The sequence below is a fragment of the Cryptotermes secundus genome, unplaced genomic scaffold (genome assembly GCF_002891405.2).
Source record: "Cryptotermes secundus unplaced genomic scaffold, Csec_1.0 scaffold816, whole genome shotgun sequence".
NCBI classification, from domain to species: Eukaryota; Metazoa; Arthropoda; class Insecta; order Blattodea; family Kalotermitidae; genus Cryptotermes; species Cryptotermes secundus.
Genome location: NW_019724601.1, coordinates 3847912 through 3865979, shown reverse-complemented (window position 1 = coordinate 3865979; position 18068 = coordinate 3847912). Strand labels below are relative to the sequence as shown.

General features: G+C 37.6%; 2 protein-coding genes across 2 annotated transcripts; one reads left to right on the top strand and one right to left on the bottom strand.

Moving 5' to 3' along the window:
• The first annotated feature begins 140 nt into the window (after positions 1–140).
• On the top strand, positions 141–10557 carry LOC111862490 (tektin-3). Its single transcript, XM_033750666.1, has 9 exons — positions 141–247; positions 1369–1523; positions 1952–2203; positions 3496–3728; positions 4192–4301; positions 6011–6159; positions 6753–6975; positions 8007–8161; positions 9730–10557. The coding sequence occupies exons 1-9, from the start codon at positions 239–241 to the stop codon at positions 9938–9940; spliced, it is 1497 nt and encodes a 498-aa protein (XP_033606557.1). The 5' UTR covers positions 141–238; the 3' UTR covers positions 9941–10557.
• Positions 10558–10998: 441 nt separating this feature from the next.
• Positions 10999–18068, bottom strand: LOC111862480 (cytochrome c oxidase assembly protein COX11, mitochondrial). The gene is made up of 4 exons (XM_023847941.2): positions 17671–18068; positions 15323–15478; positions 13207–13374; positions 10999–12557 (listed from the first exon to the last, which is right to left on the bottom strand). The coding sequence occupies exons 1-4, from the start codon at positions 17992–17994 to the stop codon at positions 12411–12413; spliced, it is 795 nt and encodes a 264-aa protein (XP_023703709.1). The 5' UTR covers positions 17995–18068; the 3' UTR covers positions 10999–12410.

Below are 18068 nucleotides of genomic sequence, written 5' to 3'. Positions count from 1 at the left end.
TATCTATTGATGACGTTCGGAATTAAAGGAGACTGAGCGCGATATCTCTAGTAAGAGTTTGAAATTATTGCATTCAAAGATTTGCGTTGCCATGACAACCGCACGCCGTAATAGTTTAGGGCTAAATCGTCGAAAATTCCGCAATGACAAATAATTTCTTGCTCGCTACAAATTCAAACCCATTGTACTTGTAAGGTTCGGTAATAATATTTTCAAAATACTTCGACAAACCCCAATCATGTATTCGGTAAGTGAATTAAATGCTGATTCTCAAAAATTTAAATACACACGCTTATTCAACATATTTAATAAAACAACTATATTTTCTTCTACTGCAGACTCCGTCAGGTAAGTAAAAGGGAAGGTATTTCTCATACCCTTCCCTTCAAATAGTCTCTTTCCCCTTGTTAATACAATTCACAACCCCAAAGTTTCATTTCAGCAGGCTGTTATGAAAACTGTGAAAATAATTGTGTTAAACTTTCACTCAATAAAGTCTATTTTGGGGGGGGGGGATCCTAAATCAGAATCGCACTCTGGAAGGAAGGAATTTTACAATTCGAATAGCATTTTCTTTTAGAAACACTGAAAACTGGATCGAAGTAAGAAAACTTTGAACAGAGGGAACATTTGGATAACAGGGCTGGAGCCAAGTGCAGAAACACCCTAAATCTAGAAACCATAAAGATTTTACTGTTATATGTAATTCTGAACATCAAAGAATAAAATGTTACAAGGAATAATATGGACAAGAAATGGTTTTGAAATTTCAAAATAAATAAATAATGGAATTGTTTGAATAACTAAGCAGCCCTAAGGTTCCCCTAAACCCCTACTCATGAGATATCACTGAAAAGAAAATCTTCTCCTGTACCCTTGCCAGGGGCTACGCTCTAGTAATGCCAAGCATTAGAAGATAATTACAATTTAATAAAGAAATATAAATATACATATTAAAGTCTTGGACCTGCATATAATCACTGACACAGATGAAATAAAGACCTAACAACTGAATGTATGAGAATTAAGAGCTGTATATGTAAGTTACTATAACATAGTTCAGTGTTTTCTTAAGCTTTGTAGGTACTGAAAATGGCTTGCCAACATTACAGAATGAAAGCCTGTAACTAAAAGTGCTATATTTTGTAAAATTCTCTCTAAAGGCATACTCTTGCTTTGGAAAGAGATAAATGACTTTTCTGTTACACATTTTTCTCTCACATAGCATATAGCAAACAGCAAACTGATCATTTTCGTAAGATTTGGAAAAACAGCGCTTGGCTATTCTGTGCTGTTATGCCTGGATACTTTGCCTCATGAAGGAACATTTGCTGGTATGGTTCATTTGTAGCTGATATTACATTTCAGCAATTGCAGCCATGGAACACAACTCGTGTCTCTCCATGCATGGAAAAAATGTCAGGGACCCCTAAACCAACCAGGACTGGAAACTACTACCAAACACCACGGCCACTTCCATGGAGACCCACAGTGGGCTATGAGAATGTTGAGGTTGTTCCTCTGTAAGTACTCACCTACTACACATTAACCCTACATGAAATTTATTACAATTCATTCTACTTCTAAAACCTTTCAAAATTTCTGGTATACTTAACATTCTTGTAAAACCTTCTGTCATAATACTTGTGTGAATAAATAAGAAACTAAATTAAATCTCTGGGTTCCATAAATACGGAGAATTCGACAAGCTCAGTAGAGCTATTAAGCTCCGAATGAATCCCATGTAGGTAGTTAAATATAATTATTAAAAACCATGAAATAATGGAGACTGAAATAAGAAAATACATTTTTAAAACTTAAGTTTCTGATTCTCATTAATTACTTGCCAACATTTTTGTAAGTATTTTGTCACTTTGTTACATCTAAGGAGACACCTTCTTTCCAGAAAACTGAAGCACTGAAAGTAACAGATGTGATAATTTCCTTACAGCCCCAGCCAGCCAGTAACAAATGCTTTGGTTGACCCATGTTACACACCAAACTGCATGGCTACTGAACCACTTCGTTTCCCCAACTTGGTGACTGGCTTTGAACGTAATCCAGCGCATGCTGCTCGCACTGCGCTGTATACACGTTACACACCATATGAGTGGATGCAGAGTAACATTAGTCATTACAATGAAGCAGACACCAATCGCAATTTTTCTGAGCGGCTCCGTGGTGATGCCATCAGGGTCATAAGGCAAGTTACTTGTAAAGCCTTACTTTTCCAAGATTTTTTGTAAACATGTTCTTTCTACATTCCTGCTTCAAGTGTATGACATGAATATTGAAAACAGTGATATTAGTTAATTTCTATGACATTTATATGTTCTACACACAAGATGCACAAAATAAAAGCATAATTCAGAGTTTGTGTCTGTCTGCCCTTGTATGTTTTTTATTTTAAAACCTCCAAAATTTTGGTCTGCACTATTCCAATAAAACCTTTACTTTACAGAGAGCTCAAATCAAAGTTTATCAATTTTCTAAGAAATTGCTCAACATACAAGAAATTGCCACTTCATATGAAATGTATAACTACGCACTAAAACTTTAATTTGAAACATTCTTGGTATTGCAATACACTTAATGACACACATGCACGTGTGCTCGCATGTCATCATGTTTGCTTGTTCTAGATGCAAGTCAATTATTGCAAACCTAACAAACAGTACAGATATTACATTTCAAATTACAATAAATTGTACTGTCAATACAGGCTGCAGAAAGTAGCATAATGCAGTACTTCACAAAATATAATTAGAATGGCCAAGTTAAGGAGGATGAGATGGGCAGGGCATGCTGAATTCATTGGAAAGAAGAGGACATAGAGGGCAATGGTGGGAAAGACAGAAAGAAAGAAACTACCAGGACAAATTGTATGTAGGTGGGAGCATAATATTAAAATGGAGCTTCAGAGAATAGAATGGGGTAGTATGGACTGCATTCATCTGGCTCAGAATGTGGACCAGTGGCAGGGTCTTGTGAACACAGTAAACAACTTCTAGATAGGAAATTCTTGAGTAGCTGAGTGACTGGTCGCTTATCAGGAAGGGCTCAGCTCCATAGGGTTATTTGATTTTCTTGGAGTTGATAAAAAAATAAATCTAAATAAGTTCTAAAATAGGAACTTCTCATGGCAGTTTGCTTAGTGGGGGGTGGAGTCTAGCTGGATCCACTAGACACAGCGGCCAATGATCGGCCTATTGTAGCCTGCCCCAGGTGATTATGATGATGGAGAATTTAGTGGAATGAAGATTGGCAGGGTAAACCGAAGTACTCAGAGAAAACCAGCACCAGTGCCACTTTGTCCACCACAAATACCACTTGACCAGACCCAGGATCAAACCCAGGCCACTCTCATGGCAGTTACAATAATACTTAAAGAAAACACACAAAAGGAGTTCCTTCGGAGTTGAGAACTGTAAGTATATACAATAACAAAAGTAAATTATCACTTTATCATCTAATGTTCTGTTTAAATGTTATCAGAGAGACTGATGAGAAGACTGCAACTGGTCAGCGTGAATCAGGCCGTCGCTTGGGTGAACGCATTACTGATACTACTTTCTGGCGCAATGAAATATCAACAGAATTGGAAAGAATGCTTGCAGAGAGTAATCTGCTCCAGGATAAGCGAAGAGACCTAGAGAAGGCTATCCAAGATACTGAGGCCCCTCTGCATATTTCTCAAGAGTGCCTCTACCAACGTGAAAACAGGCAAGGTCTGGCATAACCAGAGCTAAATGGATTCAGTATTTCAGTATTTAACCCTAGAAATGCTAGGTTTAATTCCACCATTCCCAACTGAACACATAGCAAGCATCATGTCATTAAGACATATAGGTGGCAAGAACGTCAAGCTCTGCACATTCTAGACTTCTGTACTAGGCACAGATGAATGGCAAGCTTCGTGCTTCAGCTCTCCACACATTCACTAAATGGGAAGCTGGGTGAGCCCCAGTACTCCTCTGGACATAATAAAGTGAAAAATCCCTGCCTCTATTTGGAAATGAGCTTTTGCTGTTCAGCAAATAACCGGTCAGTTTAAGTGTCTGAGCTACAGAACCCACTGTGACATCATGAAGAAGACAGAAGAATTGTAGTCGAGTTCCAATAGGTCTTCACTCTTCAGTCTCACTTAACTGCTGGAGCTAATAAAACTGTATGAAATTTCTGTTTGTGCAGGAATTGATCTGGTACATGACCAAGTAGAACAGGCTCTACTGAGTGAAGTGGAGAATCTCCGTACCTGCCAAGATCGTCTCAAGAACATTCATGAAAGAACTGTACAGCAAGTGGGTAGCACTCTCTTATTAAATAAATTATTCTCTCAGTGTTCTGAAAATGATTGTTTCTTTACTTTGCAGTTATTTTGTGCATTGTCCATTGTCTGAGACAGGGGCAAAAAACAATACAGTTAATTAGTCTGCACTGGTGGCTAAAGAATCCTGGGTGATGACTAAGTTTGCATGGGGCATGCTGGAGAACTGACAACCTTACTTGATTACTTGTGACATGGAGGAAATGGTGAACCACACATGAAGTCCATAAGAGCAACACAATTACTATTGCATAACAATTCATCTCTTTTAAATTTAATTCCTTCCTGGTATATTTTATGCCGTGGCTGCGCCATAGCTCAAGCAGTTAGTCGCTGGCTTCCAACCGCAGTGGCCCAGGTTCAATCCCGGGTCTGGTCAAGTGGGATCTGTGGTGGACAAAGTGGCACTGGGCCAGGTTTTCTCTGAGTACTTCGGTTTCCCCTGCCAATCTTCATTCCACCAATTGCTTCACAATCACCCTCACCTATCACCTGGGGCTGGTGCAATAGGCCAGAAGTGGCCGCAGTACAAGGGACTTAGTCCAACCCTACTAGCAATAAAAGGCTGACAACCTCACAGCCATATATGAGCCAAATGTCTATAAAATATGGGTGCCTTGACATCTCACAACCCTATGGGGCCCCACGGTCTATTACAGAGATAGCTTTACTTTTTTCTACCGGATCTTCCAACATTTTTAAACCCTGGTTTGACGGACATCTAACATACACAATGTTTTGGGAGATGATTCAATGCCTGTTTTCTTCAGGTCACTGGGTGTCACTTTAGTGACTACTGTAGTGGTCTACTGGTCAATAAAGTTGTTGCTGTGCTTAATTAAGCATGATACCATGAAGAGTGGAGATATAGCCCCATGTTCTCTCAATCTTCGCACTAGGTAGATTTGAGTGGTCAGCCTTATGAACACACCACTTTCTTCCCAAGGAAACAGCCTCCAGTACCTTCTGGGAAACATGATACATGAACACCAGGACTGATCTGGATATTGTGTGCGCCTGATGAGAATCTAAACCTTCCATTCAAATAGATCATTACACATTTACTTATCTTTTCAGTCCATACTTCCATTATTCGAACATTATCACGTCAGTTAGATATCTCAATCTGGGCTTTCTTATGGGTCTTCTGTAATCCCACAGTCAGGGTAAAAGTAAAGGTAAAATAAAGTTGTCCCTATGCTTAATTATTTAAGCACAACACCATGAAGATGTGTGGTTCCACCAGCCCCAACAGCTTTACCCCCATGGAAATGCTCCCAGTACCCATTAAACAGGAGGCTGGATGGATTCCAGAGTAGGTCTCAATACTGTGGAGAAAAGAAAAATTTCTTGCGCCCACTGGGAATTGAATCCCGGCCATCTAGCCCACAGCTCATCTCTATACCGACAGAGCTGTTCTGGATCCTACCACAGAAATGGTGTTCTATTTACATAAATTCTCTCAGCATGTCCAAAATTCCATTACAATTTGATCTCTTTAACTCCTTCAAGGAAGAGAAAGAATATATTTGTGATGTGGGTGGGTGAATGTATGTGTAGAGCACTGCAATTAGAACAAATGTGTTGCATTCGTATATTGGCTGATTATATTTTTTAAACATTTATTTAAATATAAAGCTTTGAGATTTACGAAACTTATTACTTTTCCAACAACACCGAAAGCTGCGAAACAATAGGGCAGCACAGCATGAATTGGAACGGGATCTCAAGAGCAAGGAATCTGCCCTTGGCATTGACAACATGTGCCACCAGCTCAATAACTTCTCACGTGGAATCAACTATTACGGTGGCATAGAGAAGTTTGACCCTACGTAAGTATTGCTGTGTAATGGTGCACGGATAAAAGGACAATAATATTCTATACAATTGAAACGTTTATTTTTTTAAATTTTAAATTTGCTTAGATTTAGCATCATTATTGATGCTCTTTAAATCGGTTAAAAACTATTTATATCAAACCTGCAATTTGACTCAATCCCGAGTCAGTTCAATCCATCTCCCATTTTCACAACTTATTTTCCTAAAATCCATCTTAGCATTACTGCCCCATCCCTTTCTCACTTTTAAAAATGCCTAGTTTCGAAGATGTTTCATCACTAAAATTCTGTATTCATTTTTTGCCTCCACCATCCAAGCTACTTTTCAGTCTGTCCTAATTTCCTAGGTTTCACTATTCTAAATATACTAGGTTCTCTACCATGCAATATAAACTCTCCATTTACTTTGTCCTTCTTAGATTCAAATATTTTTTGAGCACTTTCTTTTGAAACACTTGTAATACACACAATTCTTTCAAAGAGAGAGATTTGACCCTCCATATGTGAAATATAGCTGCGAATAAGATGAATGAATACATACTTTTCTATGGAACAAAATTCAGTCCTTGTTTATTTTCTGTGTTCAGTGTGAATGTGCCTGAATCATGGGCAGAGAACAGCAACCGCATCATCCAGAGGTCACAAACCGAGCGTTCAAAATCAGCACAACTTCGAACTGACTCAGACAACCTCATCAGTCAAAGTGCCAATGACATTTGGAATGCATGGAATGCTACAAACAGTGCCCTGTCAAGAAGAGCTTCAGAGGTTCTGGAGACTAAGGCTAAGCTACAGATGCACCTGCATAAGGTATGCAGGGTACTGAAATATGCACCCATACACCCAAAAAGGACTATCTGGACTCTGTGAAAAAGATAAGGGTAATTTACTGATTTTAGGACTTCACAGTGGTTAATTATTGTCATTAATTCTGCTCTTGGGTTGTTGTGTAGTTGTGGGTAATGTCATCAATGTCTCAGTGGTACATGCTGCATCAATCTTCAGGGCCAAAATGTATACAAAAATATATTATACAGCAGTGGTGCTATTCAACTGTCATTTGCACAGGAACAATGGTGTCATTCAATTTTGGCTATTTGATATACAACAAAATTTACTGTCCACCACCCATTCAAGACTTTCTGTCATCATGTTGTTATTGATATAGTGTTTGTCCACATTTGTTTTCTTTTTTATCTGTGTGCCCATTATCTGTGGTTCATTATTACTTGTATTCTGTGTTCAGTATCACAAGTGAAAGAACTGCATATGACCCTTATTTATTTTTGTATATTGCCAAACAAGTAGGTCTAGAAGTGACACTCTAAGACTTACTGGCAAATTTGAGAGGTTCTTGATTTGAATACTGGCCAGGTCGCTGGTTATCCTGAATAACGTTTTTGTGGTTTTGCTCAGCCCCTCCAGTCAAATTCCAGAAAAGTGCCTCATTTAGGACATAAGAGCTTCCTTCCAAATCCCTTCCAATTCATCAGCCATCTTACAACTCAATGCCATAGCTCCTTGATAATCTAAACATCATTAAGTAAGCCACAATTTTTTTGTGTCTTATATATGTAATTGCTGCTTCTGACTCAGAAATGAATGCAGATTCAGTTCCGATGATGGTAACATTAAGGGTGAAAATGGAGGGATGGAGGGGCAGAGTTGGGAAATCCCGGTATTAATTATGGACTACTTGCACACAGTGTGAAGTGTCATTCATCTGACAGTGTTATTCAGTAGTCAGCTGTATAAAAGGAATGGAGCAGTTACAATTATTTATTGTGGACACTAATCCTGTAATTTAATAATTTAAATCATTCATCTGTTTTTGTTTCCAGATCCAGCAAGAGATATTCGATGTTGAGAAGCATATGGAACTGTTACGGAAAGCTATCATGGACAAGAGCAACCCCCTGAAGGTGGCACATACTCGTCTCGAAGCACGGGCACATCGTCGAGACGTTGAACTGTGCAGAGATTGTGCACAAACCAGGTCAGTTTGAAAGATAAATTAATAACAGAACTGGAAACACATACTTCAGCTTGAAGTAGTCAGTATCCAAACCCATCTTCTGTGATTACATTATACATAACTTACAAGAATGCAAAGTTTCAGGTGAATGCATTCAAGAGTTTAAGAATGAGTTATTAGTGTATATCTGTCTGATGATGTCTTTTCGTAAGCCGAAATATGTAGCAAGATACCACTGAAATCAATAAACTTGCTATACATAGATGATGTGAACGATATTCTGAGAGGAGGTGTGTTATGACAGATAAACAGTTAGTATAATTTAACACAACAGGATGCATTTATTGGAGAGAAGGTTAATTCATTTATATACCATCTGGGAGTTCATTCATCAAATATTCCCAGTGTATAAGATGCAAGCTTTTCTTAAAGAAAATGGACATAAAAATCACAGCATGTCCTACCATCACTGTATCTTCCAATATTTGAAGTAACGATGAATGTGAAGTATTTAAATATTATAACCAAAGTTAACAAGTCATTTGAAATTAATAAATAATTTGGTTACAGACACATTTCTTAATTTCCCTTTCATAGATCATTATGTGTTTCATGCACTTGTGTGTCTTATATGCCCAAGATTTGTGACAATTCTACAGTCAAACCCAAAGGGATCTGCCTCTCCCATACACATCATCAATGACTTACAATCAAGGCTCAATTTGTAGCTGTGTAATCGATATACAGGGAACAGTTCTATAACTCTCATTGAAATACTACTGAGCTTGAAACACACTGGAAAGCGAAAAATTTGGACTCCAAAGAATGGAAATTACTCATTGCCAACCATGAATTGCTACTATTCACTTGTAACCCATAATTCCTAACAGCCGTCTCTGACTTCTGACTGATTTACTTTTCCTGTTGGTTCTCACTATATAACCTCAGCAAGGACTACATAGAAAACACCACTTCTAACATTTCCTCTATCGTTGCTTGAGTCACTGCTGTGGAAATGTGTCTACCGTGCTAGGCAATCCACTATTCCTTCTTTCAGCCATCATGCCACGATATTTTTTCACAAATATTACTCTTAAGCTTCTCTGTATGCCAGCTGTGGTTAGCTTGAAGTTTAAACAAGAGTGACAGAGCTAGTCCATGCTTCTCACCTACACAAAAATATAAGTCTGAAGCTAGGAGACCACAATTCACATCCATACAAACAAATTACTGTTCTGGACATTCTGGTTCTGCTGTGGGTTCCACATGGCTGCCATGTTGTTGTCTTATTTTTACAAAGGAAATTACCTTAACAGAAGTTGAATATCTTTTTATATTCAAAATTTCTAGACCATTCTTTAAGCAGTGCTAATGTCACGCCCGCATCAAAACTTGTATAAATATGGAGTGGACTCTAACAGAAAGTTATTCATGACAAATTTTGTGAGTCTGCAAATTAATTAAAAAATTATCAGGGGAGTCAGACATGTGGGAATATTAAAACAAACCTGCTTTTACTTATACAATAAAAAATGTATGCTGAGAATTATTCAGATCCACTTCCATAAGAACATACTCTGTTTGTGCAGGTTGGTCAAAGAAGTGCAGGACATTGGGGACAGCATCGAGCACCTGCAACGAAAGCTACAGGATGCAGAGGCACAACATCAACATCTGCTTAAGACACGTTCCAACCTGGAGACAGAACTCCAGATCAAGGTCAACTCCCTCTTTATTGACAGAGAAAAGTGCTTGGGCATGCGTCGTAGTTTCCCTATCAATGCCACTATCAAATATTAAAGTAAGGAACATCTTAGGGACATCATTTTATCCTCAATGCAGCTACTGAAATGTAGAACTTGAATGGACAATCTAAGTGGCTCACATTTTCAGCTTAAACAATTCTGATTAATAAAATCATTTTGTTATAATATTTAATAATTCTATACAATGAACAATTTAAAGCTCATTTAATTTGAAATGTGTATGTAATCCAAAATGTTTTATTCTGTTTGAAAAATGTTTGACTGCTGACAATTTTTATAATTTTGAATAACATAACAATATTATAGTACCTTTTCTGATATGGACATACAGCACAAAATTGTAATTCAAACTCTAATCTCAAAGTTGTGAAATGTTTTACCCCATTCCCATAAGTCAGGCAGAAGTTTGGAATGTTCAGAATGACACAATGTCCTATCACTGCCATAGATACAGAATGACAATTTCTATGGTGCTGATAATGGCTGGAATTTACTGCCAATATAGCATTAAATATGTGATCACTGACTAAACCACACGTTACCATTACAAAAGCTAGTGTCTGAATTGACATACTGTAAAGGCCGCGCCATAGCTCAAGCGGTTAGTCTCTGGCTTCCCATCACAGCGGCCCAGGTTTGATCCCGGGTCTGGTCAAGTGGGATTTGTGGTGGACAAGTGGCACTGGGGCAGGTTTTCTCAAATCTTCATTCCACCAATTGCTCCATAATCACCCTCACCTATCATCTGGGGCTGGTACAATAGGCCAGAAGTGGCCGCAGTACAAGGGACTTAGTCCCACCCCACTAGCAATAAAAAAAACATACTGTAAACAGGCTGTAAATTTCCATTCAAGTCTCTAAGGATTGAAATGGTTAGTATTTCTGTCAACAGCACTTACCATTTTCTTTTCAAATACTGCATATGAACAGAACAGGCCAGTGGAAAATGCAAATGAAATTTATATTTAAAAGAGTTATCAATATATTAAAAATCACTGCAGGCTATTGTAGAATTTTACTAGGATATCCCTATAATGTTAATTACTGTAGTCATTAGTGTTGTGTTGATTTTATAAATCTTAATAATTGTAATTATGTTGATATCTTATTACTTAGAGTTTATTGTAATGTTAGCCCTGTTAGAAATTTATAAATATTATTAAAATAGTTTAGAAATTATGTAACACTATACACATATTTCTGTTGTCAACAGATCTTACACAAATGCACTCACAAATTAAAATGTATTTATATTAGTTCCAGTCAGGGCTGAACACATCCTGGGCACCATATGCCCTGGCACCCAATATTTTAATAACATTTTCTTGAGTAATTATCTACATTTGTGAATGAACAAATTTAAAATCTGTGACTTGCACTTTACTATTTTGTCAGCAAATCATAATTTTAACCAATGGTCAATGCCTTAAGTCTGTTCAAATTACATCATAAGTTGCTATACGTGTGTCACCAACTGGAGAAGATTAGCATATGAAATTTGATGCATGCACTTTTGGCTTCATAACTGGCACCAATAAAAAATAAGGATGTGTGTTCAAAAATGCTAAAATTACAATTACAAGAGGTGATTTTTTTTATAGTAGATTTAAAACAGCAGAGAAATCAATTCAGTACATGCATGTACGATTTTAAACAAGCAAAAATAAACTGAAATTAAAAGTATGAAGCATTAACCCTATGACTGCCACATCATAGACAATAATATGTTGTCTAACCACAATATCCCTGCCTGTGATTCTGGCATTCTGTTACATCTACCCCAATATCTATGAGTCCAGCAACCAAGTGTATATCCTCTGCCATCTTTTGCCAGACATGTAGAATCATCTGTAGGACACCAGGATTAGGAAAAGTTTCTCCTGTGCCTAAGCATCACACCATAAAGGTACACAGAAAGCAAAGCTGTGATCCATGCATTCCAGACAATGGCTACAGATGATATTAAAACAGTGTCTGGCCACTTAACCTCAGTGAAAGTCCCCATTACCCTTTAACCAGGAGGATGGTGGAACATACAGCCATCCCAGAAGTGGAGGCACAGAAACAAATCCTGGCTGTCCAACCAACAGCCAACCAATTTCCTGGCTGAGCTATTGGTATGCTGGAAAATAATTTGTACTGAAAGACTTACAGGAGTACAAAGTATTGTCTGCTGTTTATTACTTCAGGTCACTATACTCTTGTTACATATCCAAAAGATAGGTGCTGGATGCCTGAAATATGTCAGCTTCTATAAGTGAACAACAAGCTTTCAGATATTGAAGTGAACAGCCCTTGAAATTCCTTTACAACATTATGTCATGTTACAATTCTGTCAGAAGAAAATTACTTTAATAAAACACATGACACTGAATCTAGGTCAGTGGGTCATGCATGTAGACCAACTTCAGCCTATGTAACACAGAAGCCTGGTTTCCAAAATCCCACTTGGCCTCTCTAAAGGACTTCACTGCTACTTCTAACATCATTCAATCCTTAGCCAATCAGGGCTTCACAAATGATGGAACAGGTAACTTCAGTCCTGGCTTTGCTTCAAAAAAAGTATATGACAGTGTTAGTGTATTCACTGTCTCCATTTTAGGATCTTCTGTAAATTCAGGATCAATGTAGAAAAATACTGGCATATCCACCTAAAAGAAAACATGCCTTACATTTCAGAGTACAACATAACCAAGAATAAGTTTTCATACAAATATAAAAAAGTGGGCAAAATTGAACTCCACTGCTGATGTAATGGTTATACTGCCATGATTCAACTGCAAGAAATTTCACAGAATGACTGAGCTTTTAGACTTTTCCCATCGTCCGGAATTCTAGGAAATAGAAAACACAAAGTTTCGGAAAATGGATCTGTTTCCATCTTCAGGTGAGGAAGGAAGACACCTACTCAGTTGAGCCCCTTAGAAAAAAATAATCTCAATCACTGGACCCAATCATTCAATCACTCAATCGTCATCCAATGATTGAGATTAGCTCTTTCTAAGGGGCCCTACTGAGTAGGGGTCTTCCTTCCTCACCTAAAGACGGAAACAGATCCAGTTTTCCTATTTCCTAGAATTCTGGGCAATGTAAAAAGTCCAAAAACCCAGTAATTCTATGTGTTATCCACAATTGTCAGAACCCTTTAGAATCTACTTGCAAGAAATTCATTCATAAGTACTGGGTATACAGAATGTGAAGGTGACAGTAACATTAATGTATGGGAGGCCTTAAGAGCTCCAGGCCCCAGTAACCAGAAAACTCCAAACATTTCACAAATGTTAACTCCTTTGTTCTTACTTGTTCATGTGGATTCAGTAACTGCTCCTCAAAACAGAAGCACTGGATTTTGTTGAAATACTGTCCAGCTTCAAATGGGATAACATTGTAAGTACTGACTCCTGTAACAGGGACATCTGTTGGATTACAGGCTGTGTAGAATGCCAGAGCAGTTTCTCCAGGAACAACCTGGAAAATAAAATCATCTCTGCATGCTTCCATTACGAAACTAAGACAACAGGCTTCATTATTACTCATTTTGCGCTGATACTGAATGCAAACATACCTACATAAGATGATATTGTGACAGTAAGAACTGAATGAGACACGTAAGATGATATTCCCTGATTCAAGATGCTAATTTATTTATTTACAGTTTATTTAACAATGCTATCATGAATGAACTCTACCTTTTTAACTGCTGATGACGGGAGGTTGGAGAAAACTGCATAATGAGGAGCTTCATAACTTGTACTCCTCTCAAAATACAATTAGAATGATCAAGTCAAGGAGGATGAGATGGGCAGGGCATGTAGCACGAACGGAGGGGAGGAGTAATGCATATATGATACTGGTGGAAAAGCCACAAGGAGAGAGACCACTGGGAAGACCAAGATGTAGGTGGGTGAACAACATTAAAATGGATCTTAGAGGGACAGAATGGGATGGTATCGATTGGATTGATCTGGCTCAGGATATGGACCATTGGAGGGCTCTTGTGAACACGGCAATGAACCTTCGGGTTTCATAAAAGTTCTTGAGTAGCTGCACAATTGCCAGCATCTCAGGAAGGGCTCAGCTCCATGAGTGAGTTATTTAACAATGCTGACAGCAGTTCACACCATATTGTGTCAAACAGTACAATGATTAACAGACAATGAATTGAAGGGATATGAAAGGAATGGATCATGGTATAATTTGAAACATTATTGTGAACATGCCTGGAGGGACTGAAGGAAGTGGCAACAAACCTCACTAACAATATGGTCTCAAGGCTGAGATTTGAACCAGGGACTTCCATATCATGAAACAGGCACTGATGCCATCTCTTCCATAATGTTCAGTGTCCCAGACATTTAATTTTNATCCGCGCCAAGTCTCCCCGCCATTACCGCGGATAATCGAGAGTCTACTGTAATATGTAAATAAATCTAAAATTACAGACAAAATAAGAGCCCTGTTTTGTTTCTGACTGGCTTCACTTCAAGCTGTAAGGCAACTTAGGAAAATTCCTGTTATATTCATCATATGGAAGGTGGTGAGCAAGAGAACATTGTACAAAAAAGTTTGTTTCTTTTTCTTGGGGTGGTGTGAGAGTCCATTTGTGGCCACTATTTGGCCTATTGCGCCAGCCCTGGATGATAGATGATGATGAGTGTGGAGCAGTCAGTGGAATGAGAATTGGCTGGGGAAGCAGAAGTACCTGGAGAAAACCTTTCCCATGCTACTTTGTCCACCATAAATTCCACATTACCTGACCTCAGATTGAACTCAGGCCGTTGTGGTGGGGAGCTGGGAACTAACCACCGAGCTATGGCACGGCCCTCAAATGAGTATATAGTGAACTTACCTTTATTCACATGCTTCTATGAATATGCAAAACATTATCCTGCATTCCCGTTACATTTACCCTGAAGCAAGCTGCACCACAAAGTAAGAAATTCAGCACACTGAACACAGGCATCCGCATCATGACTATAAATGTGTGAATGGGATTCCACACACCCCCTCTTTTTATATATGCCATTCCTGAAATTTTTATAACATCTAATTCAAGCATGTGAAGCAAAAAAATTACAATTTCTACCCTCATCTACCCTCAAGATGGTGTGGGAGGAGGTTCCTCTGATCCAAGAATATGATATCTTCACAGTCACTTCCACAAAACCCCCAAATCTGACATGTAAATGGACTGATATAAAATAAAATGAAGTTTGCCTGTGAACTTCTAATGCAGATCGAAAGTTCCATATTTCATAGAAATGTGTTCAGTAATCCTGGATGTCAAATATTCGGGCAGCCAGATGGACACCCATATCCCTAACTGTGAACTCATTCCATGCACATGGAGCAAAGAACAACACATACAGTTTGTTGAAAGTGTGGATCTGTGGCTGGACTGAACTAGTTAGATCACCTTTATCTCAGCCTGCTGTGGTTTGAAGTTCCATCGCATGCTGGCTGCAGTATCAGCATTGAATTTCACACTAATGATTCGATCGTGCACTTTTGACATTGTCTCTACCTTATCAGCATCATGCCCAACAGCTGTTGTACCTCCGTAACTGTAAGCCTGTAATAAAAGAAAGTAATTCATTCAGTATAACCTTCTGGATATCTACTTTACAGAATAATGCAGAATCACAATGGGTCACCAGAACCTTCCCCAAGATTCGAATGTTACAACAAGGACAGTAAGATATAGAAACTAAATAATCATGGAGACTACCAAAATCCAGCTCAAATCAAAACTTCTCTCTACATGAACCATGGCAGACTCCCTCATTAATCGTTAACATACAAAAATCAATACATGAACAGAAAAAGGACTAATAAAGGGATAAGACAAGATTGGTCTGAACAATAATGATCACGATTGGCTGGGTGACCACCTGAGAACACCACATGACAATGACAACATTAATAATGGTCTGTCTTGAATGGGTGACCATTTTAGTTCACCACAAACCGTAATTACCTAACCTATACTGAATACAAATCAATGTAAATGTAACTTCCAGAATCTCTGAAGAAATATGAACTATTCTGAGCAAATATAAACAATTCTATGCAAACAGAGAAACTCTGTGTTAACATGTGCAACTGATGTGAAATGTGAACAATTCTTCCAAAAATTGAGCAACTCTGTGCGAACCTTTGAGTATATACATAATGCAATGAGCAGTAGAACATACCAATGCCAATATCACATAACCATTTCAGCTAATGCATCTTAACTAAAATTAAATTATTTATAAGTTGCAATTTTATCATCAGTGTACACTTGTAATAACTAAATCTACCACAAAATAATCACTGACATATGAAACAACATATTTCTCTTCCAGAATTTAAAATTATGATCACTTTGAAAACTGCAATAAAAAAAGTAATATTTCTAAAGAAAATCAGCACAATCTGCAGTTCAGTTTCTTTTTTATACATTACATTACATTACATTGCAATGCATTCCATGGATCCAAAGTTAGTCAAAATGACTGTATGATGTGGAATATGTCATATAAATACAAAACATATGTACAGACCCAATGGAGTTCTCACACAAGAGAAACCAAGAATACACAGTGACTACACACAAGGCTATTTAAAGATACAGAAGTTATTTTCCAGACGATATGTATTCATCAACAGAGTAGCATGAATGTCTATTTAAGTATCGTTTCAGTGCTATTTTAAATTGAGCCTCTTCATTCATAAGACCTTTGAGACGAGATGGAAGGTTATTAAAAATGTTGATCCCAGCATAATATGTGCTTTTCTGAAAACATGAGAAGTTAGCAGTTGGTTTATGAAAACAGTGTTTGTGTCTTGTGTTAACACTGTGTACATCTACATTCATCTTAAAATGTTCTTCGTTATTTGTAATGAAGTTTATTAATGAATATATATTTACAAGGAAAAGTTAAGATCTGTAGTCTCTTAAATAGATCTCTACAGGAATTACGAGATTTAACACCCATTATCATTCTAACAGTTTTCTTTTGCAATGTAAATACCATTTTACTGTCAGATGAATAACCCCAGAAAATTAATCCATACTTCATTAAAGAGTGAAAATAAGCAAAATAGATTGATTTGAGAGTGTCAATGTTACTAATATGTAACACGAATCTAACTGCACAACATGCTCTACTTAACTTTGGAATCAACTGATTGATATGGTGTTTCCAGCTTGAATGATTATCAATTTGCAAAGCCAAGAAATTTTGTGGTTACTCCCTCTTCTCTATATTTATCATTATATCCTATGTTTAATGGATATTGTGGTTTCTTTTTTTGTTGTTGTTAGAGGGATACACATATAGACACACAAACTGATGGGCGGGATTAATGAAGTACACTGTTGAGATGGGTTCAGTTGCCATGATACACATACAAATTTCATAAAGATTCAAAGGTTTATAGGGACACACACACACACATAGACAGGATGGAGATAAGCTTACTTTAGGAAAGTGGGTTAAAATACACATATAACTTGTTTTTCATTTAAGTCCAAAGTATAAGAGTCTTTCTTACACACATGTATTTTTAGTGGATTTATCCTCATCATTTGCAACAATCAATCACTCCACCAATCCAGTGACTAAACAAAATAAAAAAGAAGTTTATCCCTGTAATACAGTTCCTCTATGCAGAAGCTCTGGCGTAGGAATCATAATGTGCACATCTTCCTGGATAGGTTTCATAAAATCAGGTTGGACCATCATACCTAATCCCCACGTTTAATGAAATTAAACATACCTGACAAAACATTCTATATAACGGCACTGCTGCATAACTCAGCCCCACTGCAAGAACTGCTGCTGCAACCACATAATGCACAGTAGATCTTAATTTCTTCTGTCTTATAGCCCAAGCTGCACTTTCCTTGCTATGTTGCTGCTGTTTTAAACTACGTAACACAGCAATGTGAATTTGGGATTTTACGAAGTGCTGCAAGCGTAATGTTATATTCTTTCTGTGTGTTACCCTTGACAAATAATGGAACGATTGTCTGAGCAACATTACGATGCGGTTTAATTCTAGTATTGAAGTTGAGGTTAGATTTCCATGTAAACAAAACATAATTGGATGCTCTACATATGTCTTAATACGTTGGCCATCCTGTTTAGCCGATCACAGATGAGTTTATACATTTT